Source organism: Rhinolophus ferrumequinum, chromosome 7 (genome assembly GCF_004115265.2).
Source record: "Rhinolophus ferrumequinum isolate MPI-CBG mRhiFer1 chromosome 7, mRhiFer1_v1.p, whole genome shotgun sequence".
In the NCBI taxonomy this organism is placed as follows: domain Eukaryota; kingdom Metazoa; phylum Chordata; class Mammalia; order Chiroptera; family Rhinolophidae; genus Rhinolophus; species Rhinolophus ferrumequinum.
The window spans coordinates 33528286-33556056 of record NC_046290.1 but is presented as its reverse complement, the minus strand read 5'-3'; the positions used below and the strand labels follow the sequence as shown (position 1 = coordinate 33556056).

At 39.3% G+C, this 27771-nt stretch overlaps 1 protein-coding gene across 7 annotated transcripts in view; it reads left to right on the top strand.

The window, feature by feature from the left end:
- The window catches only part of ARL15 (ADP ribosylation factor like GTPase 15), a 379903-nt gene that overhangs the window by 122277 nt on the left and 229855 nt on the right, over positions 1 to 27771 (top strand). For all 7 annotated transcript variants that reach the window (XM_033111059.1, XM_033111063.1, XM_033111062.1 and 4 more), the window contains one exon: positions 14405 to 14549. In XM_033111059.1, coding sequence (XP_032966950.1) covers positions 14405 to 14549 — 145 coding nt within the window. The remainder of the gene's footprint in view (positions 1 to 14404; positions 14550 to 27771) is intronic.

Genomic DNA, 27771 nt, shown 5'->3' with positions numbered 1-27771 from the left:
GATTGAAAACGGCGACTGGACTTGGAGCTGAGCTGCGCCCTCCACAACTAGATTGAAGGACAACGACCTAGAACTGATGGGCCCTGGAGAAACACACTGTTCCCCAATATTCCCCAATAAAATTTATAAAAACAAAAAAATGGGAAGAAGATCTGACTAGACATTTTTCCAAAGAAAACATACAGATGGCCAATGGGTACATGAAAAGATGCTCCACATCATTAATCATCAGGGAAATGCAGATCAAAATCACAGTATTACCTCACACCTGTTAGAATGGCTATTACAAAAAAGACTAAAAGTAAGTGTTGGTGAGGATATAGCAAGAAGGGAACGCTTGTGCACTGTTGGAGGGAATGTAAATTGGTGAAGCCACTAAAGAAAACACTATGGAGGTTCCTCCAAAACTTAAAAAGAGAACTACCAAATGATTAATTAATTCTACTTGTGGGTATTTATCCTAAGAAAATGAAGACACTAATTGAAAAAGATACATGCACCCCCATATTCACGGCATCATTGTTTACAAAAGCCAAGATGTGGAAGTGACCTAAGTATCCCATTGTGGATGAATGGGTAAGAAAATTGTGATATACATTTAATGGAATATTATTCAGCTAAAAAAAAGAATGGAATCTTGCCATTTGCGACAACACGATGGACCTCAAGGGCATAATGTTGAATGAAATAAGTCAGATGGGGAAAGACAAATACTGTATGATCTCTCTTATGTGTGGAATCTAAAATACATACATACATACATACATACATACATACATACATATCCAAGCTCATAGATACAGAGAACAGATTGGTGTTTGCAAGAGGTGGAGGGGTGGAGCGGTTGTTGTGGGACAAATGGGTGTATTGTTGTTATTGTTTTAATAAATAAAAAAATTTTAAGAAGTAATATGTAATTTATTACTTTTATTAACATTATATAATCTGTCATTTCAAAAATCTCATGTTTTGAGATACCATATTATTTATACTTCGAGGGCTGTAAAAAATGTGCAAATTATGAGAAATTGTGAATTACGAAAAAAAATTAATAGGATTGAAAATAGAACTGTGGTTTTTATTGTATAGTTGCTTGATGGAAAAGGCTTACTCGTTAAGAAAACCTTAGTGCAATTTTTTATTCTCTACCCTACCCCCAGATTATGTGACAGTGAGGTTTTATTTTAATATATGTAAAATTTGTTAAGACCAAAATTCGTTGATTCAGATTGTTTCATAGCAAAGAATACTTGCCTTTTTCTGATGATGTCTCTTATTCCCCTTGTGTGGTTCCCAGGTGAGCACTGGTCCTCTCAGATACATTTATGTACTCTTGGTGACGAAGATTTTATATCTGCTAACACTGTCTCTAATTTGTCTATGAACAATTCCCTTGAGGACCTTTGTATCCACTATTATTGTAATTATAAAATCAATTCTAACACTAAGTACAGAGTCATGAGCATGACTTTTCTCATGGAGAATCATGGGGAGCCAAAGACTCAGGTTGTCATTTATGGTATTCTGTACAAGGAATTATTTCCACAGATTCACCAAATAAATAAAGCATAATGCCCTTTTTAAAAAATGCATGCCTTTATCTCATCTTTGCCCTTCCAGCTTCATTCTCTCTACTATTTTTCAACATGTTCGTTTACTGCAAGCCTTCAGATTTTTTTTTGGAAAAGCTGAATTTGTCAGGCAAAGACCATAGTTTTTTTTATTTTTTGCTAACCATAAATATGATTGCGTTTTTCTTTTTTCTTTTTTTTTGGCGTGTTCCAGATGAGTGGTTTTTTGTTGTTGTAACAGTTGCTTCACAATTTTGGTGTGATTTGCAAATTAGAAAAGGGAACTTGAAGGGTTATATGTTACTTAAACATGTTGAAAACCAGAGTGGTCTTATTTTTTTTAAAAAAAAAAAGAAGAAAAGAAAAGAAAAGAAAAAGCCCAGTCACACATCCTTCAGGAGTTTGTGTTTCTAGTGACAATTACATAAACTACGTGATTGAGTTTCTGTTTTTAATTAACAAAAGCTAGGTACTACACACTTCTCCAAGTATGTTCTGTCCCATTTTCCTTTTACAAGATATTAAAGGTGAAAGAAAAGCAAGACTAGGCAAGTATGGCCAGAACAGCTGTCAGGCATTCGAGCCTCCTAGACATACACTGGCAGCCCCCATCTTCTTACATGTAATCATTTATCCATAGAAGTATGGAAACAAAGAAGAGAATGCATGTAATATAGAGAGCTGAGTATTAAATAGTGCACAAGTGGGACACTGAGAGGGCAAAACATGTTTGCTCAGGACAATCCGGGCTCAATTTTCTACTTACTCACATCCTGCCCTCACCTTGTTTCAGCCTGACTCTTCTTGGTCATTCCCAAGGCTCTGACATCTTATGTCAGTATATACCCATGGAAATGAAAGGTCAACAAATATTAGTGACTCTTTTATGTCTTTGAATTGTAATAATAGAGAAAGTCTGCTGTCTTTTGGACCAAAGGACAAAACGTATAGTTAGTATTGTTTTGGGCTCCCCTGCAGATGAATGCAGGACTCCCGCAGATACCAAATCCTCAAGTCCCTTATATAAAATGACATAGAATTTGCATATACCCTGTACACATCCTCCATATATTTTAAATCATCTCTCGATTACTTACAATACCTGATACAATGTAAATGCCATATAAATAATTGTATTGTAATGTTTAGGGAATAATGATAAGAAAAAAGTCTACATGTCCCATACAGGCACAACCATCATAGGCACAACTACGTAGTCCACGTAAATGGCAACCTAACATTTTTTAAAAACATATTTCTGAGTTTTGGTTGGTTTAATCTGTGGGTTCAGCACCCGTGGATTCCGAGGGCCATCTGTACTCTATTTGGAGGCAAATCCCACAAGAGCTTGGAGTCAGGGCTCTCTCCTTTTATTGTTTAAGATAGGGGGCAGTCAGGACCCCAGCCTGAAACAAGGTGTGAGAAGTTATCTGCTCCAGCTCCATGGTCAGTGGCACTGGGTGGCGACTCAGAGATCGTTCTCATGCTGCAGTGGCGTCTGGTACAAGGTGCCTCATAGTCAGAAGTGGCAACTCCTAAACTAATGGTGTTACCATGGGCTGCCTTGGTTCTTGCAATTCTTTAGCTTTCTCATCCGTTCTGTGAATCGTCAATATCCTTCCAGTAAATCACTTATTCTGGTGTTTGCAACCAGAACCCTGTCTGGTACAAAAGAAAAACGAGGACATCCTTTTAAAAAAACACTTCAGTGTTCAAGCATATTATCCTGGTTGGTTTGGAAACTCCGTTGATAGGGAGTTGGGTGCCTTATTTGACAATTAAAAAAAAATTGTTGGTGATGTTCAGACTCCATTCTAGTAAGACCGCAGTTAAATATGTCAGGCCCTTGGGATTCCTCTAATATGTTCACCAATCTGTTATATGATAGCTGTACCATCTGTATAATATATACCGGAACAACATTTAAGACATTTTTGCCTGTATTAATTCCAGGGAATAAAATAAAGCCAATAGTAAAAGCATTTATAATATAAATTAAATCCACATGCTACTTTTAATCTTTTGAAGGAACAGAAGATTATTTTTGTTGGTATTTTATTAGTGATGGATGCTGAGCGAAATCAGTAGATATCTCATAGCTGACCCCAAGTAGACCTGCCTTAATCTGTGCGTTCGGCCTTTGCTTGTGAAGTTTGACAGTAGTCAGAAAGTGCCTCTTTAATAAAACACACCTTTAAATAACTCTCACAGATTAATTTCAGTTTTTAAAGTGAGAAGATGGCCTGAACTACCACTGCTGCCAGCTCAGCTGTGGATCTGAAATATCCAGCTGTGCCCTCTCTGTCTCTCCCATCACCAATAACAGACTTTGCAATCAGAGTCTGTCTGACACATGTGTTGATGTGTGAGGCGCGATAGCATCTAGCTCACTGTATTGGCTCTTTAGTGCTAGGCCATAGTAAACATTTGTCTTTGTCAGCAGTTACAGCAACTGTGATTTGAGGATGTGCAGGGATTACAGACATCCCCCCCGCCCCCATTATGCTTTTGTCTAAGTCTTCATAGACACAGCGGAGATTCCTAATCAAAAGAGAATTGACTTAACTGTTCAGATAGACCAGTGATGTTTAAAAGCAGTTTCTCCTCTCAGGGGAAGAGAGAAATCCAATGATAGTTCCACTATAGATCACATTATGATTCCTTTTAATAGTTCTTATTATGGCAAACCACAAAAACTATCTATCTGTCATTAGCCGCCATTGGTATTTGGTGTATCATTTCAGATCTTTGACCAAATGGACAATAAAGTAAATCCAAACCCTGAACTATCTTTTATTATCCACTGTGAGAAGAATCCTAATTGGTGGTCACAAAAATCAGTTTTCATTAGGAAAACACTGTTTTAAGTGAAAAATGTAGTAGTAACAATCATGAAGATATTATCTATTGATTACCGAGCACTATTCTGAGCATTTGGTGTACAGTATCTCATTCACTACCCTAACACTTCTATGAGATGATCCTTATTTTCTAAATTATGAGACATCAGTGAAGTAACTGCTCCAGATAGCAGTAGGGTTCGATTTCAGGCTTGTTTGGCCATGCACTTAATCAAAGCCATATACTTAATCCCTGGGCAGCTCATCCTACACATGATGGATGCTGTATCAGACAGTCAGGTTCCAACGTTGAATGAGAAGTGGTGTCTGCATACAAGTGCTCCAAGTCCACTGGGGGAAGATGGACTGTAAATCAACTTGACTTGACAGAATATGAGGGTTATGACAGTGGAATAGAGAGGTGCTAAGGAAGTTTGAAGAAAGTCATCGAAATCAGACTGAGGGTCACAGAAGTCTTCCTGGAAGAAATGATCATTGAGCAGAAGAAGTTGCTAGGAGCCAGTCAGAGGGAGATGGGGAGAATGATGTGTAGGCAGATGGCTGGCTCCTTTGATGACGTGAAGCATGAAGGAGACTGAATCAGGAATTACTCATAGTTCCGTATGATTGTCTTGGGGGCCCTGTATATGGTGGGGAAATAACAACAACTATTACCGGTTAAGTTTTATATGCCAACCCTGCTTTAGGTGCTTTACAAACATGATCGTATGTAATCCTGGTAACATCCATGGGAGGCCAGAAATGAAGGCAAAGGTCAGATCGTAAAGAGCCTTATCTGCTTAGATAAGGAGTTTGGATTTTATCCTGACAGTTCTGGGTGTCAATGGAAAGAGCTTAAATCATGGGAATGACTTGGTGTGCTTTAGAAACATCACTGTTAGCATTCCGAAGACTACATTGGAGTTGGGGAAGACCCACGGTAAGGACACCAGTTAGGAGAATAGACAGTGTGTTATCCAGGAGACAGTGGTGATGGGCAGCCTTTGGGCTGGAGAGGAACAGGGAGATAGATAGTAGAGACCGAGTTGGACAGATCCACAGGTATCAGTGACTGACAGGAAATGTGGGAGTGAGCACCATTGTTTTGGAGCCTAAAGATTGTTCAGGGAGAGAATGCTCTGTTGTTTCTGAAAATATGGGATAGGATTCCCACTGTTGGGGACTACAGAAAAAACAATTTTAGTTTTACCTCTTCGTTTAGCTCTCGTCTGTTATAAGGTTCCCCATTTCCAGTTCCAAAAGCACAAGGAGCAGAGAGAATCTGCTTTCTTGGGATCTTTCCTGGGGATTTTTGGGTGATATTTAAACCCACTTGAAGGCCTACCTAGGGACCCTAACTCTTTTAAAATATTGTCATTTCCTGACTCAGAACTTGTAAGTGTACAAAATATACAAAAATGCCCTTGTTAAGAAATATTAAAAGTGTTTGTGTATTTTTATGCCCTCCTTTCTGCTTAGAAACATTCTGTTTAGATAGTGACCATAAAAGAGATTTAATAAAAAATGTATTAATCTCTCTTTCGCTTTCGGCTAAATTTGTATTTCTTTGCTCATTAGAAAAAAAATAGTACATGGTCTGAAACTGACCCAGGTGAAGCCCTGATTTGGGTATATTTATAAATACGCATATAAAGTTTGGTTCTCATTACAGACAGTCATACTTGGGGAATTTTCTGCTGGTTTTATTGGATAATTCTGTTATTATAAAAACTGATAGTTAAAAATTAGATATTCCATTTAGCCATTATAAGAGAAGAATTATACCTTAAAAATAAGGAAGATTTATTTTCCACTTAGCTTCCTTTCTGAGTTTCTTAGTTAAAACAAAACAAACAAAACAAAACAAAAGCCGCATCCCTCTGATCTATTTCCAATATGACAAGGCCTGAAATTTTGGATAGCAAGGAATATATGAGAATTATGGATTAGAGTCTCTTTAAATCTAATTATCAGATACATGCCCTAACTTTTAAAATCCCACGTTTGGTTCGTCTTGAAATATGCACACAGGACTCGTGAACGCCACTGATCAAGGATGCCTGACACCCAGACAGGGAGCCACGTGGGCCCCGGTCTGGTTCAGCACAGCGGCACTCTCTTCCATTCAAAGTTTCAGATGTCTGCCCCTCTGCAAAGCCGTGAGGCCAATGTCTATAGCTGCTAAGCATGAAATCCCCTGCTTCTGTTTGTTTCTTTTGTTGCCACGAGTTAATAGGGACAGAGACAGGAGACAGCCCAGAACAAAGCAGAAATAATGGAGTATTTCACCCCAAAAAGGAATGTGGATTGAGAAATACAAAGGGTAAGGCAAAGACAGACTTAGTGTCCTGAGGCAGTGTGATGTATTGGCCAGAAGCCTCAGCCCTGGTACAATTCGGGGCCAAAGCCTTCATCTGTGAGCATAGAGCAGCCCGCATGGCCGAAAGGTTTGACCCATCCTCTGTAAAAACAATGTATTGTTTTTCCCACTAGGGTCTTAAAGGGCCACAGGCTTTTTCACCTCAAAGAGTGGATTGCTCTTGTAAGGTGGGAAAGAGTCCACTCCTGGGGTCCTCTGGTGAGCAAAGGCCTCTTGACAGCATCCCATTGCCCTGCTTATTATTTCTGTTGCTGTTGGTGTTGTTTTGAACTGATATTCTTGTCACTTGTTTGCAAGACCCACTATTTACTCCAAGACATCGGGGCATATTTGAAACTTATTTTTCTTCTTGCAAGTGGAAAGGAAGGATTAGCTAAGAGATTCATGTTCGTTACAGATCATCTCCTTCACATATATTTCTACACAACTCAGTTTATTTATGTATTTTCTTTCATACTCTTTTTCCAACACATTTTATTTTGTTTAGAACTTGCTTATTTATTTATTTACTTTATTGAGGTATAATTTACATATATATATATATATATATATATATATATATATATGTTAAGGGGGAAAATTTGAGTACTTGTAGAGATTTTTTTCCCCACTTATTAACATGCTTGGAATCGGAAATATCTGCAGCTATAATGGGCTTCCCTTAATAGACAAGCTTTGTCCTTTCGAGAGGATAAAAAAGAAAAAGGGGGTGGGATGTTAAATGAAAGAAACAAACAGCGGGAAAGAGCCAGTCCCCCCCAGCCAGTCCCGTCTCCCTCTTCCTTACTCCCTAATTCAGCCCTTCGGGAACCCATGCCCTCTAACTCTCCTGGGAGAAAGATGGGGGCCATCTGCCTGCAATGAGAAGTTCTTTAGCCATAAACCTGACAGTGCAAGGAAGGCAGCAGTACCCGGACTGGTGTCTCCCCTTCCTCTGCCAGGTACCTGTCTGTTCAGTTACATAGGCAGACTCACTTAATGCACTCCCACTCCCTCAAAACAACAGAAACACCCTGCTTCTGATGCTCTGATCCCTGACTCCACACATGGCCGTACCAAGGCCAGGAGGACACGAGTAAGAGCTCTGGAGCCCAACAGCCCTGCTTGGAGCCCCAGCTTAGTCACTTCCTAGCATTTCCATGTCTGAATATCGCCCTAATGCAGAACGCCTCAGAGGTTTCCTCTACATGACACACTCTCAGATATTACATAGAGGCTTAGCATTCTCACGACTCAGAAAACGGTGCTGAAGCATCGACTGCCAGTGTTCAAATCCTGGCTCCACTCCGGCATGTTATTTAACTTTTTTGGACCTCAGTTTCTTCATGTTAAAATCAGAAGCATGTAGTACTTCTCTCATTGGGTTGTTCAAAGTACTAAGTGAATTAAGATATGCAAACCACTTACGGCGGTGCTTAGTAATATTAGCTGCCTTTGGTTTTGTTTCTAAGTTAGTAAGGACACCCAATGCTTCCTCAAGTCTTTTACAAAACTAAGCAGCAGTTCTTACAAGTCTGGTAACACACTTTGGTTGTATTTTCAAAAGACAGATATGTATTTGGCTATTATAGATTCAGAAAATATTTTAAATTGGGTAATTTTAGGTATTTGCACACTTAATATTTTATGTTGAACATATTTAGTGTTAGAAAACACTTGTAGAAATGGACTTCCTTTTAAAAACTTCTTTTTTTCATCATGAGAGTTGGTGAGGGTCAGAATGTACAGGTACCTATTTTTGGTATTGAAATCAAACTACCTAAGATACATATCCACTTCAAGTTATGGATAAAATTTCTCTTGCTTTTCAGTACTGACTAATTGATGTAGCATGAATCTGACAAGTATTTAATGGGTGCTGTGCCAGACCCCACCCTAGGGCTCCACAGAAAGACCTGGTTATCTGCCATAGGAAACCTCTGGGTTTTGTGTGGTGAGATCTGTATTTAAATGAGCAGGAGAGAGGATGGGGCTTGGCCAGTGACTGCATGGCTGTGGGGAAGCCCCAACGCTGACTGAAGAAAACTTTCCTGCAACTGTTCAGAGCTTCAATCAAATTGAAATTATGCTAAGAATCAAATCATATATTCATAATGAAAAAACAGAGCATCAGATGAAACAAATGCCAGGTCCCGCAAGTCCGGGTATTTAGCGACATGGGATGGCGGGACATACTGGCAATGCAGGGGCCAGTGCCAGAGCGGGAGGGTTTTGAACAAGACTGTCTAGAGCCGTGAAGTTGAGGGCGACTCTTTCCCTGCTTGGCTGCCGGGCCACCCTTAGTAGCTGTGACATGAAACTTTCTGAACCAATATCAGTCAGGACCAAGGATGAATATGTCTTTGGGTCAGTGTGTATAATTCTATTGGCTAATAATTTTTTACAGTTACAAAAATATACACGTGGCATAGTATTAACTGCAGTGCTAGAAGTGTGTGCAAAGGACCAAAGAGTGGAGGAAACGATGAGTTCTCCCTGAGGGAATTGAAGACGTTTCAGAGAGGTGCCAGCCACCTGAGCAGAACTTGGAATAGGAATTTGTGAATTAGAAAAGAGAGGGAAGGGCCTTTCCTTCTGAGCGTACAGGACCAGGGTGGCCTCTTTGAGGGACTCGTGAATGATTTGGAGGCCGGTGGGTGTCATTAAGGTGGAGACATAGAGGGAATTGAGATGCCTAATTAAGTGCTTTACAGTGTGGACTTGTTGAGCAGTTCTTCACTGAGTCCCTGCTGGTACATTGCTCTGTCAGACGTACTGAATACCTGGCACTGTCCCCAACAGAAATGGGGACATTTTAAGGCAGTCTTGCCGTGGTGCTAGACCACCAGACTGAACTGCAAGTGTTCATTTTACCCGTGCCATTTAATCTTTTGCTTATTTCCCCCCCAAATACACGTGTTCACCCTCCTTTAAGCAAATATCCCTAAGGTTCTTTCTTATGCTTTTTGGCTCATTTACTTTTCAACTGAAGTTTATGTGATTCTATGATTTGTCCAAAGTCTAGGACACAGAGTTATTACTGGTGATTCTGATCCTTGCCCTTTCTCAAGACCTTGGCACAGCGTTTCCTCACAGACAACGTTGGTAGAAGTTTGTGGATGCAAGCTAGGGGAAAGCATCCTGCGTCCTGACATAAGAGGCGAGAGACACTGCGTTCTTTTGAAAAGAAACAAGTCGTAACCAACCCAATGTGGACAGACCTGTTAGCTGAAGCAGTCTAGGCAAGAGACCATGACCTGGGTTACTGGCTCCCCCCCGCCACCCCCCCACACCCCCCTGCCCTGGGTATAGCAGTTACAATGCAGACTCACCCTGTTCTCTATTCCCTGCTGCAAGTGAAGGCCAAGGGCTGTGCGGCTTTAGTGTCTTTGGTCGGAATGGGATGGAATGGGGCATGTGGAGGCTGCTGTTGGCCGATGGGAGGGAAGGACCATGGTCTGGGCTGCACAGGGGGCGCCCAGGCTCTTGCCCAAGGAAGCTAACTGTCACCTAAGATACCTTAGGAGAATGAGCATTTGTGATGAACAGGTATTTGTCCGTACGGTGCCTTTCTTGCAGCAGAATGCATCGAACTGATGCCTCACAGCTTCCTCCTGAAGAAAGGAAGTGGCAGATAGTGTTCAAATGTTACCGGTTAATCACGGGGAGACTGAAGCATGGCTAGGTTTCTAGGGCCTGAGCAGAGTTACACAATGCCTCAGTGTCTGGCCTGGGAATGAAGCCTGAGTTTGCCACTTGCTGTCAGGACTGCCGACGGCATTGTGTTCAGCATTGTACGACATTGAAAGGGGCTTACTCTTAACAATGCAGGAGCTGCTTTAGGAGACAGACACAATGAACTTTGGTACAGTATAGTCTAAAGGCCAAAATGAGTAATTTTAAGTAAATTGACTATGAGATCCAGAGCTTCATTAAGTTTTAAAACGAAAAACAAGTGAAAACCCCATACAGCTTTTAGAAACTGACTAAAAAAAAAAAAAAAAAAAGAGTATTATTCCCCCATTTTAAATAGCATATTCTTAAAAGTCTTATTTTGACACTGTTCCTGTTTAACCATAGGATTTGTTAATTTCAAGTAGCTATTCAAAGATTATGTGATTTATTTGAAAGATTCTGCCTTGTACTAATTGTCATCTAACCTTTATGCTTTCTGTCTTCCAAAATACCTTAGTTCCATATTCTGTGGTTTGGGGAGGGCTTTTTTATTCAGATTTAGTTTGGGTCTTCCAGAACAGTTGGAAATACAGAGCCTGAAATTCAGGAAAGAACTTGGGGGGAGAGGGGAGATGTCATGTCGGGTGTCTTTAACATCTACATGATTGGAGCCATGGGGTTGGAGGTGACATCACTGGGCAGAATATCCAGAGAGGAGATAGAAGAAGAGGGCAGAGTAGAGTGGCACTGCTAGACGCTTTTCATGTCACGAGTGTCTTAGGTGTAGGTGACCTAGAATAAATGAACAGGTGATGTAGACATTGATGGGCTTCGCTGCGAAATTTTTATACTCTGTCTTTTGAAAAGAATGTGAAGATGAAATTCTGGAACTTTTGGCCAAAATATTGAGTAATACTGGTATATGAATAATTTAAACAGGGCCATATAGTAATCAGTCACTGCATACATGTGTATACAGTTTCATTTTGTATTTAAGGTTTATAATAGTTTGGGCCAGATTAGTTGGGCCAGTCGCCCTCCAGGAGATAGTCCAGGGGAATTCTGGCAGAAGAGCTGAGCAAGAATGGTGGTGACCAGAGCAGGAATAAGATTTCTCCTCCTACCCCCAAGAAAGATCAAAGCAGCCCAATAAGAGAAACCACTGTGTGACCAGTGATAGCTGCCAGCCAGTGGTCCTCTTTGAGGCAATGCATACATCATATGTGTGTGTACACATAACATGCATGCATGCTTACAACATGCATGCTCACAACATGCATGCATGCTCACAACATACATGCATGCATACACAACATGCATATATGTATATACAACATACACATATACAACACACATACACAACATACATGCACCTATCTCTTAGAAAAACTCTTATTGAGTCTAGAAGACTTGTTTTTTCATGAATAAAGAAAAATTTGCAAAGTCATAACATCAGCCACGTGTCATACAAATCTAGGATGCGATGTGTTTGCATAAAATGCTATTGATAGTTGTCGTTAATCTTGTAGGAGAAGGCATAATGGAACTCAAGGAAGGTCAAAGAAGAACAGCTAATATAATATAATATGATGGTGTGGGAGGGGTTGCAATATGAAGGCAGACAGAAATAATTAGGACTCCTTGGGCTTGAAAAGACTGAGGAAATATGATTAGAGTTTAATAAAGTTGTGAAGAATATGGATTAGATGATCACAGAATTGTTTACCAGAAGTAGTTAGAAACTCTTAAAAGCCGAGGAAAACTGAATTTAAGACAAAAAGAAGCTCTTTTGTACCAATAAAAGATCCTGTACATCAAAACCACTTTTGGGAACTGGGCTAACTTCTGGCATCCAAGCAAAATGAAAAAGTGAAGCGTTTCTCTTATTTTGACACTATTTTCTTGAAGTGTGGCGGCCCAGAGAGAACATAGATCAAGCTTCCTACTAGTCTTTACATTTCCTTTTTTTCTTTTCTTATGTGAAACTTTAATGTTCATTCTTCATTCAACAGTTATTTATTGAGGGTACATTGTATGCCATGTTCTTTGCTAAGCACTGGAGACACTGGGATAAAAATGGACAGATGTGGTTCCCATATTCTGATGATGAATAAGAAATGATTATAGCCTGTGTGATAAATTCATAAACATGCCGTGTGAGATCCTGACATGAATTGCTAATGTACTCTTAAGAGCAGAGCAACCCTGAGAAAGGGGTGTTTGAGCTGAAATCTGAAAGCTGATGAGTTTGCTAAGCCAAGAGCTGTGGAAGAGGAAATAGCATATGTTGAGTGTGAAAGGGTCAACGTGACTGGAGACCAGGGAGTGAGGGGGAGTGATGGGAGATGAGGCTGGAAGGGTGGGTTGATGGAGCAGATCCTGGAGGGAACTGTAGACCATGATAAGCGTTTGGACCCAAGAGCAGTGGGAAGTCACTGAAGGGGGTTCGACAGATACGATTAGACTTCATTTTCATAAACGATCATAGTGGTTGCCACATGGAGAATAGAGAGAGGGCAAGAATAAATACACTGGGACCAGTGGGAGAGTGTTGATGTTGTCCAGATAATGGTGGCCTGCGAGGGAGAGAAGAGGACAGATTCTAGAGCTACTTCAGGGGTTGTATGGACCGAACTTGTTGACTAACTAGGTATGAGAAGTGAGGGAAAGGAATAATCAAGCCTGATTTATGAGCAAATGAAAGCCAATTAAGCCTCCGATTTTATCTGAGTAAGAGGAATTAGTACAGGCTTTTTATAAGTACCTTCTCCCATGATCTCCAGATGACTCAGAAGTCACTAGGTCTGCCTGCTGCCCTACCTCCCCGTCTTTCTTTCTCTCTAGAATCATTCAGGGCCTAACTACTTCAGGTTCTACGAGCTGGTACATAGTTGGCCCTACTGGGTGTCAAATAAGTAGAAAGATCAAAAAGTGCATGAATGATTTCCAGTCCCCCAAAAGCCCTTGTCCTTGACTCTCCCCGAGCGAGCAGGTGTGTGCACTGCACAAACTACATGACGGTTTGTAGTACCCGGAACTCAGTTGACTTGAAACAGAATATAGCAAAGGTCAAGATGGCAGTGACTCTGTTCAATGATTTTTAAAGTAGTTTATTTTGAAATAATATCCATGAGTTGTAAGACTAGTACAAGGAATTTTCCCAGAGACTGTTTACTCAGCTTCACCAGTCACTAGCACTTTACCATGTTTGCTTTATCACACTCCCCGCCATGTAGAGATGGAGATGGTGATGGAGAAAGAGATTTAGAATTTTTCTTAGCCAGTTAATTGGCAGGTGTCAAGCCCCTTCACTTCTAAATACTTAAGTATGTGTTTTTTCAGAACAACGATTTTCTTTATATAACCACAGTGCAATGGTTAAATTCAGGAAATTTAACCTTATAGAATACTGTTATCTAATATGCAGTCTCTATTCAGCCCCCACCTATTGTCCTAATAATGTCGTTTGTGGTATTTTTCCTAGTTTGATCCAGGATCCAATCCAGGCAGCACTGCATTTTGTTATCATGTCTCTTTAGTCATCTATAACCAGGAACAGTGTATTTGACTTTTGAGACATTGAGATTTTAGAGGAGAACAGGCCAGTTGTCTTGCAGAACGCTCCTCAGACTAGTTTTGTCTGATTTCCCTACGCTGAGATGCTTAGATGCTAGTTGTACAATTTTGGTAGGAAAGCTGCATCATGACGTCACGCCCCTCGCTGTGAACCTGTCACAGCAGGAGGGGGGCTGTGAAGTCTGAATCTGTGTTGTCCTTGAGGATAACTTGCATCACTCGGTTAAGGTGGTGTCTTCCGATTTCTCCACTCTAGAGTTCATTTCCTCCTAAGAAGTAGTAGGTTATTTAATTACTTCTCCGTACTTGGTCATTGAAAGTATTGCTAAGCTTTGTGTCCACGCTGTGATTCTAAAGAGCCACATTTCCCTCTCTCTCGGCAGTGTTTTAGAGCACTCTGCTGCAAAGGACCACCGCCTGCACGAGCAGAATATGACCTGGTTTGCATAGGCCTCACCGGTGCTGGCAAGACCAGTCTGTTGTCAAAGCTCTGCAGTGAAAGCCCCGACAACGTAGTGTCGACCACAGGTGGGTACCACGCGGGGCCTTTCTTTCTTATGCTTTTTGTGCTCTCCCCACCCCTTCCCTCTCCACCATTTGCGGCTAAGTGCTTCAGCCAGTTTATTTAGTTTTAGATACTGTTTTTCAAAACAGATTTGAGGGAAACTTTAATAGCATTACCTGGCACCTTCTATCCCTCTCGTTGGTCATTTCAGTGTCAGTGAATAAATCACACTCAAGAAAAATTACACAAGCTAGCCGTGAAACCTGGAATTCTAGTACTGTAAAAAAATGGATTCATCTCAGGCCCACGGAGTATCCTCTGTTGATATGTCACTGTAGCCTTTTTGTGATTGGTGATACATTCTCTAAACAGTACACCTGCTGGCGTCTGTATCTCCTTCCCTCAAATAATCGGTGCCAGGACCGTTGGTCAGGTGAACCACGTTCCCTGAGATGGCCGAGAAAAGTCAGTGTAGGCAGTGATCCTCAGTCAGGACATTTTGCTCCCCAGGGAGCAATGTCTGGAGACATTTCGGTTGTCACACTGGAGAAGGGTATTGACTTCTCCTGGGCGGAGGGCAGAGACGCTGCTAAACATCCTACAAGGCACAGGGCAGGCTCCGACCAGTGAGAATTACCTGGCCCAACCTGTCCATGTGCTACCTAGAGCTTTTGTCACTTCCCAAATGCTTCCTCTTTCTCCCCTGACAATGAAGCAGGAAAGAAGAGCATAAATCAGAGAACATAATGGAAGAACACTTATAGGAGATAAAGAACTGTGCTGTCACAGGAGGAGCCGACAAGCCGCGGGACATTGCCTGGGAAAGTTGGGAAGATGGTTCATTCAGCCCGCTTTTTAGGAGCAGGACCTACCATGTGCGAGGTCCAGTGTGAGGAACTGGGAATAAATAATGATCCCAACATCCCAGGAGACTGAGTCTACTGGCCACATAGACATTAAGGCCAGGTCCAGAAATATACACAGGGGCAGGAGTGGTTGGTGTTGCTTGGAATGGGGGAAGGGAAGGATACATGATGAAATTTTCTATGTTGGATCTTGAGGGTAGGGAAGCTTAGCAGAGGAGCAGGTATAAGAGCTGGATGGGAGAAGAAAGAGGACGTCAGGACAGAGGGAATGCTTGTGTGAAGGCAGAGGGGCCCGGAACAGATTGGACCTCCTGGGAAGCACATTTTGTGTGGCTGCAGTGCATGGTTAGTAGAATGCCAGGAGTCAAATCACAAGAGACAGGCCTTGGCCAAATCATGGCCATTCTTTTACCCCGTGCTCAGGAATTTGAGCTCTTCTTGTAGATAGTGCAGAGATGTCTGTCTTTTAAGCAAGGAAACTATGTGATCATGTATCCATTTGAGAAGGCTCACACTAGCCATGATGTAGAGACTGAATTATAGGACACATTGTTAGCCATTAACGCAAGCAGTGACAAGCGGGTGAGGGTCTTGGGAGGAAGGAATAGATAGATAGAACTCTTATTTGAGGGCTAGGGCTAGAATTAACAGGGCTTGTTGGCCAGTGGGTTTGGAGGATGAGAGGAAGAAGCCAAGGGTGACTCAAGTTCTGGCTTAAGTGATGGGTGGATTTTGGAATCATTAACGAGGATTTCCCTATAAGTAGGGAAATATCCATCACCAAGAAGGAAGGAACCTTACATCAGTTCAGATTAGGTTTTGTCACCAAATAAGTTAGGAAAAAAGTGCAGGTTTTGAGAGCTTTTCCGATTTTAGAATTGTGAATAAGAATCTGTGACCTGCAAAGAAACAAAGACATAGCTTGATTAAAGGATCAGGGGGGAAAAGGATTCCTGATGACTGGTGAAACTGCAGAGAGGATGAGCAGAACTCCAGCCTAGGTTTTTGCATGACACCATTCGCAATTACTGCCTTCCATTTCTGCCGGACAGAATTGAGCTTTCCATGCTCAACCCCCCTGTACGTTGTCCATATTTCTACAATGTAGTACCTGTAACACTGCTGTTTACATGTATGTCTTCCCATCCTTGGGTGTAAACTCCTATGGGCAGATGAGAGCATCTTACTCGGCTTTGTGAAGCCAGATCCTGGCATAAGTTTTGGGCATAGTTATGGATGTTTGTTGAATGAATAAACAGACAACAATAAATGAATCAATATATTTTTACATAAAATGTCATACCTCTGTGAGCCTCACAACAGCCTTATATGGCAGGTAAGATTCTTTTTCCATATTCTGTCTTCAAATCATCTGAGACTCAAAGGTAGGGCAAAGTGGCTGTTGTCACACAGCTAGTGACACAGGTCAGTTGCCAGTTCATGTCTTCAAATGAAGCTTAATGGTACCCAGGGCTTAGAAATTCTGATGGGAGTATATATTTGCTGTTTGTGACATTATGGATATCTGTTGAGAAATGTGTTATGTAATTATGTAAACATTATTAACTTAATGGTTTTAAAGAAAAACAACTTCCCCCAAAATGCGTAAAACTAATCCAAAGTAACTGTTCTTAACTTATCAGACGTATAAACAAGAAGCACTATTGCTAGAAGCACAGTTTGGAATTGTAATGTAAAAAATTATCTGTAAATAATATTTTTATAATTTATTATTTGTAAGTTGCAGTAGAATATGTTTTATATTTGCTTTAATTAACTGTTTTAATAAGGTTTTCCTTTTCCTGGAACCAATTGCAACATTGTGTGCTAGTTGATTTTCTGATGAATTAGATATTAAGTTGGCTAACATTTGGAAATTAAGCTTCTACAAGTTGTCATTGTGCTGAACCAGGCACAGTGCTTTTTGGGTGGCCTCTTTGGCAGTCTCTACCATCAACAAGTTTATACCCAGGTTAGGAAGATAAGTATTCAAATGATAAATAGTTTACATTTATTGAATGTTTAATATATTCCAGGTGCTAAGACAGAATGTGATATGTGCTATACTTATGAAAGTTAAAAGAGAGAGTAATCCTTTCTCATTTGGGGAATGAAACAAGGCCTCATTTGAGTAAAGCCTCATATGATGTGTAGGACCTAAGCAGAAGAGAATAGGGTGAGGAGAGTAAGGATAGAAAACATAGGGTACATTCAGAGAACAGTTAGTGGTATTGCTAGGTTGAGGCCCAGGATGCAGAGATGTAGGATGTGTTGTGACCCGAAGCTAGAGACTGGAGCAGCTGTTGAGAGAGACCTGGAAAATGGAGAGCTGATCCACCAGGTGCTATTATTGTGGAGATGGAGAGCTCGAGGCAGATGTGATTGATTCTGTAAGACTGGCAATCATATTGGGGAATAGAGAGGAGAATAAAGGAGGAGAAAATAATCAGATATGACTTAAGTTTCTAGCCTGGTGATGGAGTGAATTGTAAAAAGTAGGAGAAACATGACAGGCAAACATGACAGTAAAAGATAGTGAGTTTAGTTTGGAGATGGTAATTTTGAGGTGTTGGCAGGCCTTTTAGCAATGATCCGAATGCCAAACAACAAGCTGACTCGAGAGAGTTTGTAGCTAGAGATCTAGATATAAGAACTAACTGAATTGTGGATTTGGATGAGATGGTTGAGGGAATGACAGGTAGAGAGAGGGAAGGAGTGCTAATCACAACTGCATATCATTGATTCTTTCTGCATTTATTAAATGCCCGTAGGTGTTAGAGTAGAAACCAACCTGAGGCATGATGGGGTGGTGAGCAAGCAGAGGGAATGAGGTATGGACTATCCTTTTCACTCCTTAGCCCCTTGGCTAAGATTGCACTTAGATTACTCTTTCAAGAAGATAGACAGAAACAGAGGGAGCAATGTTAAGGGAATTCGTTTTTATAAGGAAAGGTGCCATGTGAGCCTGCTGGTCGACAGAGGTGTCAAGGTGGTGGTCAGGGAGAAGGAAACACTGAAGATGCTTGAGAGAGGTCAGTGAGTGTAGGAATGAATGAGGACTTCTGATTCGGGTCAAGAGAGAATAACTAGAACTGGTTTGCCCTCCCTCCTGAACTAATGGGGGGGGGGGTGAGAGGAGATGGAGAAAATATATGAACGAGCTTTCAGGAAAGTGAATATCAAGCAATACAGGTTAGTCATCGCTGAGAGATGAGAAACAGATGAGGGGAGCCCTACACTTGCCCCAGCTCACTGCCCTGCGAGAGTGCCGAGGTGGCGGCACAGTTCTAGTGGAAACTGAGGTGCGGTTCAGTGGACTCCCTGCTGCATTGACAAGACGGAGATGAGAGTGGAGAGACCAAGGCAGCTAGAGTTCAGAGGACACAATACAGGAGTGGAGGAAGTTGTACAGAGCGAACATTAGAGAGCTGCAGAAGGTCTCCCTTCAGTATCCAGCAAGGTATTGAATGCATGCACATGAGGAAACTATTCAAAGCTAAGGAAAGAACTATCTGAAAGGGCTGGAGGGAACAGTGCCTTGTATTCACACAGGGCTGAGAGTTCGGCCTATTTCCACTAGGTGGACTGGAAAAGTCATAATTCACGAAATACTGGGTAGAATATTCAGAAAGGTCTTGCCTCGGGAATCAGCCCTAAGCTGAGCACTGCTCTGGACCCACCTAATAAATCATATTAAGACCAAAGTCTCAAACCGTTTTTTAGTAATTTTAATGGATCCCAGAACAAAAGCATGGAAAATTTCCATAAAACCAAATTTTCTGGAAAATTTGGTTTTCTGGAAATTTTCCAGCACTTCGGGTAAAATCCACAATGTCTGACATTCAATCAAAAATTATCAGGCATGCAAAGAGGCAGGAAAACATGATTCATAATGAGAAGAATAATCAATCAATTGGAACTGATACAGATATTAGAATTAGCAAAGAAGGACATTAAAACTGTTGTGATAACTGACTTCTACATAAAGTTAAGTAAAGATATGGAAGATATTAAAGGGAAGGAAACATAAAGTTTCTAGTGAATATTACAATATCTGAAATTAAATATGCACCAGATGGGATTAATGACAGATTAGACATTATAGAAGAGAAGGTTTATAACCTTGAAGGCATTAGCATTAGAGACTATCCATAGTAAAGACAGAAAGACACAGAAGACAAAATGCAAAAAAAAAATCAGTGAGCTGTGGGACAACTTCAAGTCACCTAATTTATGGGTAATTGGAATCTGTGAAGGTGAGGGGACAGTGAAATGGACAGAAAAACTCCTTGAAGAAATAATGGCTGAAACATTTTCAAATTTGAAAATCACTGTAAACGGATCCAAGACGCTCACTGAAATGAACCCCAAGGCCAAGAGACATGAATAAAACTACACTAAGTTACAGCATAATGAAGTTGCTCAAAACTGGTGATAAAGAATGTGATGGTTAATTTCATGTGTCAACTTCGCTGGGCCACGGTACTCAAAAATGTGGTCAAAAATTATTCTGGATGTTTCTTTGAGAGTGGTTTTTTATAAAATTAATATTTAACTCATTGGATTTTGACTAAAGCATATATCGCTCTCTGTCTAATGTGGTTGGGCCTCATTTAATCAGTTGAAGGTGAGTAGAATAAAAGATTTCCCCCCAAGCAAGAAGGAATTCTGCATCAATTGGCCTTCAGACTTGAAGTAAAGCCTGTTGGCCCACCCTGCATATTTTAGACTTCCGGCATCTATAACCTATAAACTATAATTTGTTAAAATAAATGTTTTTCTGCATATACATACACATCTTACTGGTTCTGTTTCTCTAGAGAACCCTGAGTAATACAAAGCGAAAATTCTACAGGCAGATAAAAGATTACAGAAGAAAAAGGGTAGGTATGACATAGGTATGACATCAGATTTCTCACTGGAACAATGCAAGTAAGAAGACAGTGAAGGAACATCTTGAAAGTAGCAAAGGGGGAAAAATTATCAACCTGTACCTAGCAAAAATATGTTTCAAAAGGAAGTCAATATAAAGATTTGTTGAGACATACAAAGAGCTAAATGTATCTATTGCTAGCAGACTAGCATTATAAGAAATGTTAAAGGAATCCATTCAGGCAGAAAAAAAATGATTCCAGATAGAAATCGAGATTTACACAAAAGAATAAAAAAATACCAGCAATGGTGACCCCATGGATAAATACATAAGACTTCATTTTTATTATTTAAGTCTCTTTAAAAGATAATTGTTTGAATGAAATTAATAACAAAATATTGTGAGATTTATGACATGTAAAAGTAAAATGCATGAAGACAATAGCATAAAATTCATAAGGGAAAAAGGAAAGTACACTATTGTAAGGTTCTTATATGTGAAGTGGTATTATAACACTTGAAGGTAGACTGTGATAAGGAAAAGATATACTGCAAACCCTAAAACAACCATTAAACTAATAGAGAGAGAGAGCCAATAAGGCAATAAATGAGATGAGATGGAACTATCAAAAATAATTAATCAAAAGGTAGAAAAAGAGAAAGAAGGGAACAAGAATAGATGGAAACAACTAGAAAACAAGTAGTAAAGTGATAGATTCAAACCTAACCGTCACTAATCAAATTAAATGTAAATGGTCTAGATTCTTCAATTAAGAGGCAAAGATTGATATGATTATATTAAAAAACTCAAGACCCAACTATATGCTGATTTAAAGAAACAAACTTTAAATATAAAGACACAAATAGGTTAGAAGTCAAAGGATGAAAAATGATATATCATACTAACAGTAGTCAAAAGAAAGTTGAAGTGGCGATATTAATATCAGACAAGGTAGGTTTTAGAGCAAATAATAATACTGGGGATAAGGAAGTTCATTTTATAATGATGAGATCATTTAATCAAGAGGGCGTAACAGTGCTAACATTTATGTATCTAATAACAGCTTCAAAATAGGCAAAGAAAAAACTGGCAGAACTCCAGACGGAAAGAGACAAACCCACAATTATATGCTGATATTTCAATACTCTCTCTCAAATATTGATAGAATATGTAGAAAAAAAAATAGCCAAGATATAATAGACTTGAACACTAGCAGCTAATTTGACCTGATTAATGTTTATACAACAACTGAGAACATTCTTCTCAAGTACATATGAAACATTTACCAAATTAGACCATATTTCAGGACATAACACAAGTCTCAATAAATTTAAAAGGATTTAAGTCATACTAAATATGTTCTCAGACCACAGTGGAATTGAAAGAAAAATCAACAACAAGAAAATCTCTGGAAGAATCCCCAAATATTTGGAAAGTAAATCAGTTCTGAATAAGCCATGGCTCAAAGAAGAAATAATAAAGCGTGTTGCACTGGATGAAAATACAGCATTTCAGAATTTGTGTGATGCCTTTAAAGCAGGACTTTCAGGAAAATTTACAGTACTAAACACCTATGTTAGAAAAGAGGGGCCTCAAATCAATGACCCCAGCTTCCAATTTAAGGAACTAAAAGAGAAGAATGGATTAAACCTAAAGTAAGGTGAAGGAAAGAAATAATAAAGATCCAAGTGAAATAGAAAAACAATAGAGAAAATCATTGAAACCAAAGGCTGGTTCTTTGAGAAGATCAATAAAATTCATAAAACTAGCCAAATTGATCAGGAAACAAAAGCAAAGGATACACTAATTAACAATATCAGGAATGAAGAGAAGTTACATTAATATACATTCTATAAATATTGAAAGGATAATAGAATATAATGAACAATTTTATGCCAAAAAATTTGACAGCTGAACTGGACAAATTCCTTAAAAGACAAACCCATTCATTGTGTATCAGTAACTAAAATGATAAAGTCCGGGCAGAGAGGCATGACGTAAGGATATAGGAAAGAAGGGGTTGATGCTTGTTGGTTGAGTCTGTGTTCATTGTAGCTATTGAAGGAGGATAAGAGGTTGGAAAAACAAAGTGATGACACAGAAGGGTGGAAGTTGGGCATCAGAGGAGAGCCAAGCCAGCTAATTTTATTACAGTTATCAGGGCACCAAAAACAGTCAGTGCTAGAGTTCCAGATAGGCATTGCCGACATGTTCAAATTTACTTCTGGGTTTTTTTATTGTTCATAGCAGGTGTGTGTGTATGTATATGATTGAAGAAGAACAAAAGATGTGGAAATAATTCACTAAATTAAATGATAAAGGCCAATGGCAAGAAAAGGTAACTAGGAGAAGAAGTGAGGATGTCAGAAAGCCACCCACTCATGTGAACATTCAATGTGGAAGACGGGAGAAGAGCTGCAGAAGGCCTAACGAGAATGATTTATAAAGGAAAAGATGGAAGAAATTAACTATACACAAATTTAGAATTACTGGAAAGCTAAAATTAACAAGACAAATACTGTTGAGAAATATTTGTATCGGGTATTACAGATAAGAGTTTATGGCTGTCTCACTTAGAGAATTCAATCACATTTACAAATAGTATCTAAAATCTAATTGATAGATTAAGTCCACAAAGATAATTCATAAAAAGAATTAATGGCAAACAAATAAATGGAAAAAGTTCAACTTTACCAGAATCTCAACTTTACTAGAGGATAAACAACAAAATGTTAATTTTATACCTAAGTTTACTTAATTTTGTTTCGTTATGGTAAGACTGTGGTGGCATGCATTGCTGGTGACATTATGATTGGTGTTGTCCCTCTTCTAGAAAAGCAATTATTCATATAAATCAAAGGTTACCAAAACATTCACATTTCTTGAACTAGTTATGGGCCACTGAGAATTTATTTTAAGCATGTAATTTCAAAGAAACTATATACAGAAAGTGATTTCCTTGCAATATATTGTATAACTAAAATTTTTAAGTAATTTTAACGTTCTATAGCAGGAAAATTTGTTAATTAAACTGTAGTACCTAAGTTAAATATATTTTTGAATCTACAATCACTTCAATCTTCAATAGAAGAAAATTAAATTTACATTTATTTTTAAAATTAAAGCCTGCAAAACTATAGTTTTGAGTTGAAAACTAAAAGAACATGAACATATAAAAGTAACAATATGCTTTGTTGGTATGACCGAATTACACGTGACATTTTCTTCTCTAAAATTATTTATCTGTAATGTTTTGATGATACACAGCCAATTAGAAATGAAATATTTGTTGGAAAAGTTTGGAATGGTTGAAAGGAGAATCTACCTTGAGAGTTACTTTCTTAAAATGAAAACATATCCCAAGAAAGGTATGTACATTCAATTTCAGCAAGGCAAGAATTTCTGCCTTTTCTTCAGAAGGAAAGGGAATCTAAACTTTATTGGATTGTTAACTCCAGCAATCTTTTACCTTTGACATAATTTTTAAAAGATACTTAAATTGTCAAAACTCAGAGAGCCAAGAAATCCTCCAGAGAGCAGGACCTGCTGGTAGAGAAAGAAAAATTGGGTAGCGTGCACCTTGGTCTAGAAACAAAAGTGAACTCTGTCCAGAGTGAATTCCTTGACGGTATATGCACAAGGGATTTGTTGATAAAAAGGGTTGTTAACCTGTAGATTACACAAATGTTCACTTTTTTTCTTTTTAAACTGGAAGAATAGAGTCTAAAGTCCTCGGATAACATCTTGATGTAACATGGAGAGCAACACTTGGAATTGAAAATGTTGAAAATATCTTTTAGAGACATATATTACTGCACTTGAAAAATTGTTAAGTAGCATGTCATTCAATTAAAATAGAAAAAGATGATAATAATTTGAAAGAAATATAGAAAAAGCTCATGAAAATTTGAGGCATTTTAATAATTTTAGTGTTAGTTGCATATGTGTTAAGTCAATAAGAGAAACAAGTTAGAAAGTCAAATTTTGGCATCTGCTAAAAAGGATTGTGTTTTATAAATGCCAGTAGACTAGATTTCCTTTTATGATGTTGAAATCATATTTAGAAAAGTTTTACTAGACCACTGTCTAAACATCACAAAACTATGATGGCACAAATTATGCCCTTGGTCCACGTCAAGGCCAGAAGATCTGTAGGATGTCTTTCCCTTCAGTAGTTCTTAGAATGACCCAGGGATCGCAGAAGAACATACCAAGTATCTGTGTACATTTGTACAGATGCATGAATGTTAGGGGGGTCGTGGGAAGGTTGGTCTGTAGATCCAAGTAAAATACTCATATGTTCCGCACAAAGAATAAAAATAGACTCGCCTCCCTCCCCTAACTAATTTTATTACAATTCCAGAAATGCTTTCCCTGCCTTAAAAATTTCAAATCCATTTCCCTCTATAAGAGGTTTTTTTGTATTTAAGGACTAAAAGATAAAACCTGAAAAGTCTATGCAAACAATGATTTCCCCCAAAGAGTTACTAAGTAATGTATTTATTAAAATTTGTGGGGTTAAATCTTAAGGGAGGTTTCAGTCTTACTCATCTAGTTTAGATAGGCCAGGAAAAAATGACTGCGTCACGTGGGATTCGGCCATCAAATTATTTGAGTGGAGTCTGGGGAGACCCACCCATGAGGCCTTCAGTTGCATACTTGAGGCCATTGATGATTGACTTAGTTGTTACTGTTAATTTCTCCTTGTGTAGTGAATAATGGAATCCTAATTTAGAGAAAACTTGAAGAAGCCTATTTGGTCCACTAATTTTGCGGGTGAGGGATCCCAGGCCCAGAAAAACGGGCTGGTGAGTGTAAGAGTTGTGGCTAGAACTTCCAGGATAGTGCTCTTGTCACAACAGCACACTGACTCCTCTGGAGACCATCTGAGGACGCTGAGTTTGTGAAGAAGCAACAGAGTGAGCATACTGTCATGGCAGAGTCAGTTGAACATTTTCTCTCCCCTCCTAAGTTCTTGATTTTATTAATAATGTCTATTAAAAAGTATTTTCTAAATTTACGCTATTATTTTTGTTCCATGAATAAGAAAGCAATATAATGTAGACTTGAGAATACTTATTTTGATTCCTTGTGTTGGATTATTCATAAATAGGAGGGAAAATAAATTAATGGGTTTATTAGGCATGTTCGTCTTTTCCCAATTAGCTCCAGCATATTTAGTCTCAAAATTGGACAAAATAGTATTAATCTATCAACTTGTTGGTATGTGGAAGGAATGCTGTAGTGTAGAGCTCTTGTGGGTGCTAGTGACGGGACCTGGTTTGGGTTTTGAAGGGGACAGTTAGTGCTTTTGGCAAAGTACTTAACCCTTCCAGGCTTCCCTTTCTCCTGGGACAGCAGTACTGCACTATAGAATTGTTGTGACAGCCAAATCAGGAAATAAACATAAACCCTTAGCACAGATCTTCAAACAAATATTGAGATACTATTATGTACCTAGAACTGGCGTAAAGGGTACATTGTACACTATTTCTCCATTAGTCTAGCTGGGGGACAGACATAAAACAAATAAATAGACTGATACGCAATCACACAGGAAAAGTACTGAGTGCTGGCAGAACATGGATCTCTCCCCCCGACCCCCCAATCAACCTATTTCAGGAACACCGGAGAAAGCTTGGCTGACGAAGTAAAGTTAACACAAACCCTGAAGGATGAAGAGTTTGCCAGAGGGGCAGAGAACACACACTTGTGGAACGATATGTGCAAAGACCCTAGGGTAGACGGAACATAACTTGTTTTAGGAACTGAAGAGTATAAATGGAGGGAGAAATGGTACAAAATAAGCCTGGAGAAAGAGAGAGGAACCAGATCAGGTAAGGCCTTGTTTGGTGTTTCAAACTGTATCCTGAGTGGTGAGAAGCTATCAGAAGGGAGTGATATAAACAAACAGATGAGCCACTCAGGAAGATCCCTTGTGCTGTTGTGTGGGCATGACTGAGGAGGCCGACAAGAGATGTAGAGCATTCAGTTTGGAGGCTCTGGCAGTTGTCCAGACGGTGAAGGTGGTGGCTTGGCTGGAGTTGTGCAGGGAAGCTTCAGGGTAATGGACATGTCGGAGAACTATTTAGCAGATGGAATTGAAAGGCTTTGGTGATTGGGTTTGGGAGAGAAGGAAAGGAAGTGTTAAGGACCACTACAAATATTTAGTCTATTGAAGTCCTCAATAAATGTTTGTTTTTGATGGCTACTACAGCAACTCTCATATTTACTAATGGTTTTATAACATATCAGAGCTTGAGGACGCACGTGGTCATGACTGGGAAGAAGCATCCAGTAGTCACTTTGTGACCATAAGTGTTCTGGTGTTTTAGCTTTATTTATTTGAAAAAATAGAAAACACTTTTTAGCACTGAGTGCCATCTATTCTCATTTACAGATGAGGAAACTGAGGCACAGAGGGCAAACAGTTAACAATGGTAGAGCCAGAATTTGAACCCAGGCATTCTTGCTGTAGACCCACATGCTATCTGGTGGCTTTTATTCCTCAAAACAACCTTTTAAGGTTTGACCTTTGTATTCCTACTAAATATTAATTTCCCTTCTTGACCTCGTCGAACCCAATGTAAAGGAATAAAATATAGTTGATGGGATGGTTACCCTTCTCCATTGCCCTTCTGGTGAACTGAAAGTATGTCTTTAAATTTTAATTCACTTTAATCCTTGTAAACATTTAGAATGACTGAAATAGAAAAATAGTATTTATTTTCCATGAATAGTACATTTTTCTTACTTTCTGGACTGATCATCTGGGCTTTGTCCTCTGAACATTAATTACCACAGCTTTATTGTAAAAATAATATGAAGACAGCAAAATGGAAGACTGTGTATACCTTTGCAGTATAAATCTAGCCACACATGTTCTATTTGGAGAGAAAACATTTATGAGTATTATGCAGAAACATTTATATGCCTATAAATAACATTGTTAGGTTACTTTCCTTAGCGTGGACATTTGAGGACATTTTTGTATTCAATTTATTATGAAATCTGTGCAGGGATTAAAAACAGTAACAGTGATATAATCTGCCTGTTGGAATAATACATTTCAAAAGTAGTATTTTGCATATGGGTGTGGCAATTTCTGGAAGGATATTACTTCCTTTTGGGTGCCTGAGTATTGTCAGCTTTGAAGAATCAGAGCAGATGAAACATTGCTGGTGTGCTTCATGACTTGTTTCTTTTTCAGGGTTGGGGCCTGTCCCATTTCTCTGGAAAATCCTTATTTGAGTTGTCCTGAACATAACCAATAATAGACTGTTCAGCATTTGCATAGGGCTTTGCGTCTTCAGGATTTCACAATCATTGCCTTTTAATCCATATACACTCCTCTGAGATAGGTAGATCCATTCAAGCATCCAAGTCTCCTGCAGGCGAATTTCAGTGCCAGCAGGAGTATGTGATTGGCACTGGCTTTCCTGAATTCCCCAGAGGCCAGACACCTGGAGAGGCTTTCCTGCGGGCCCAGGTATATGGCAGTGTTTC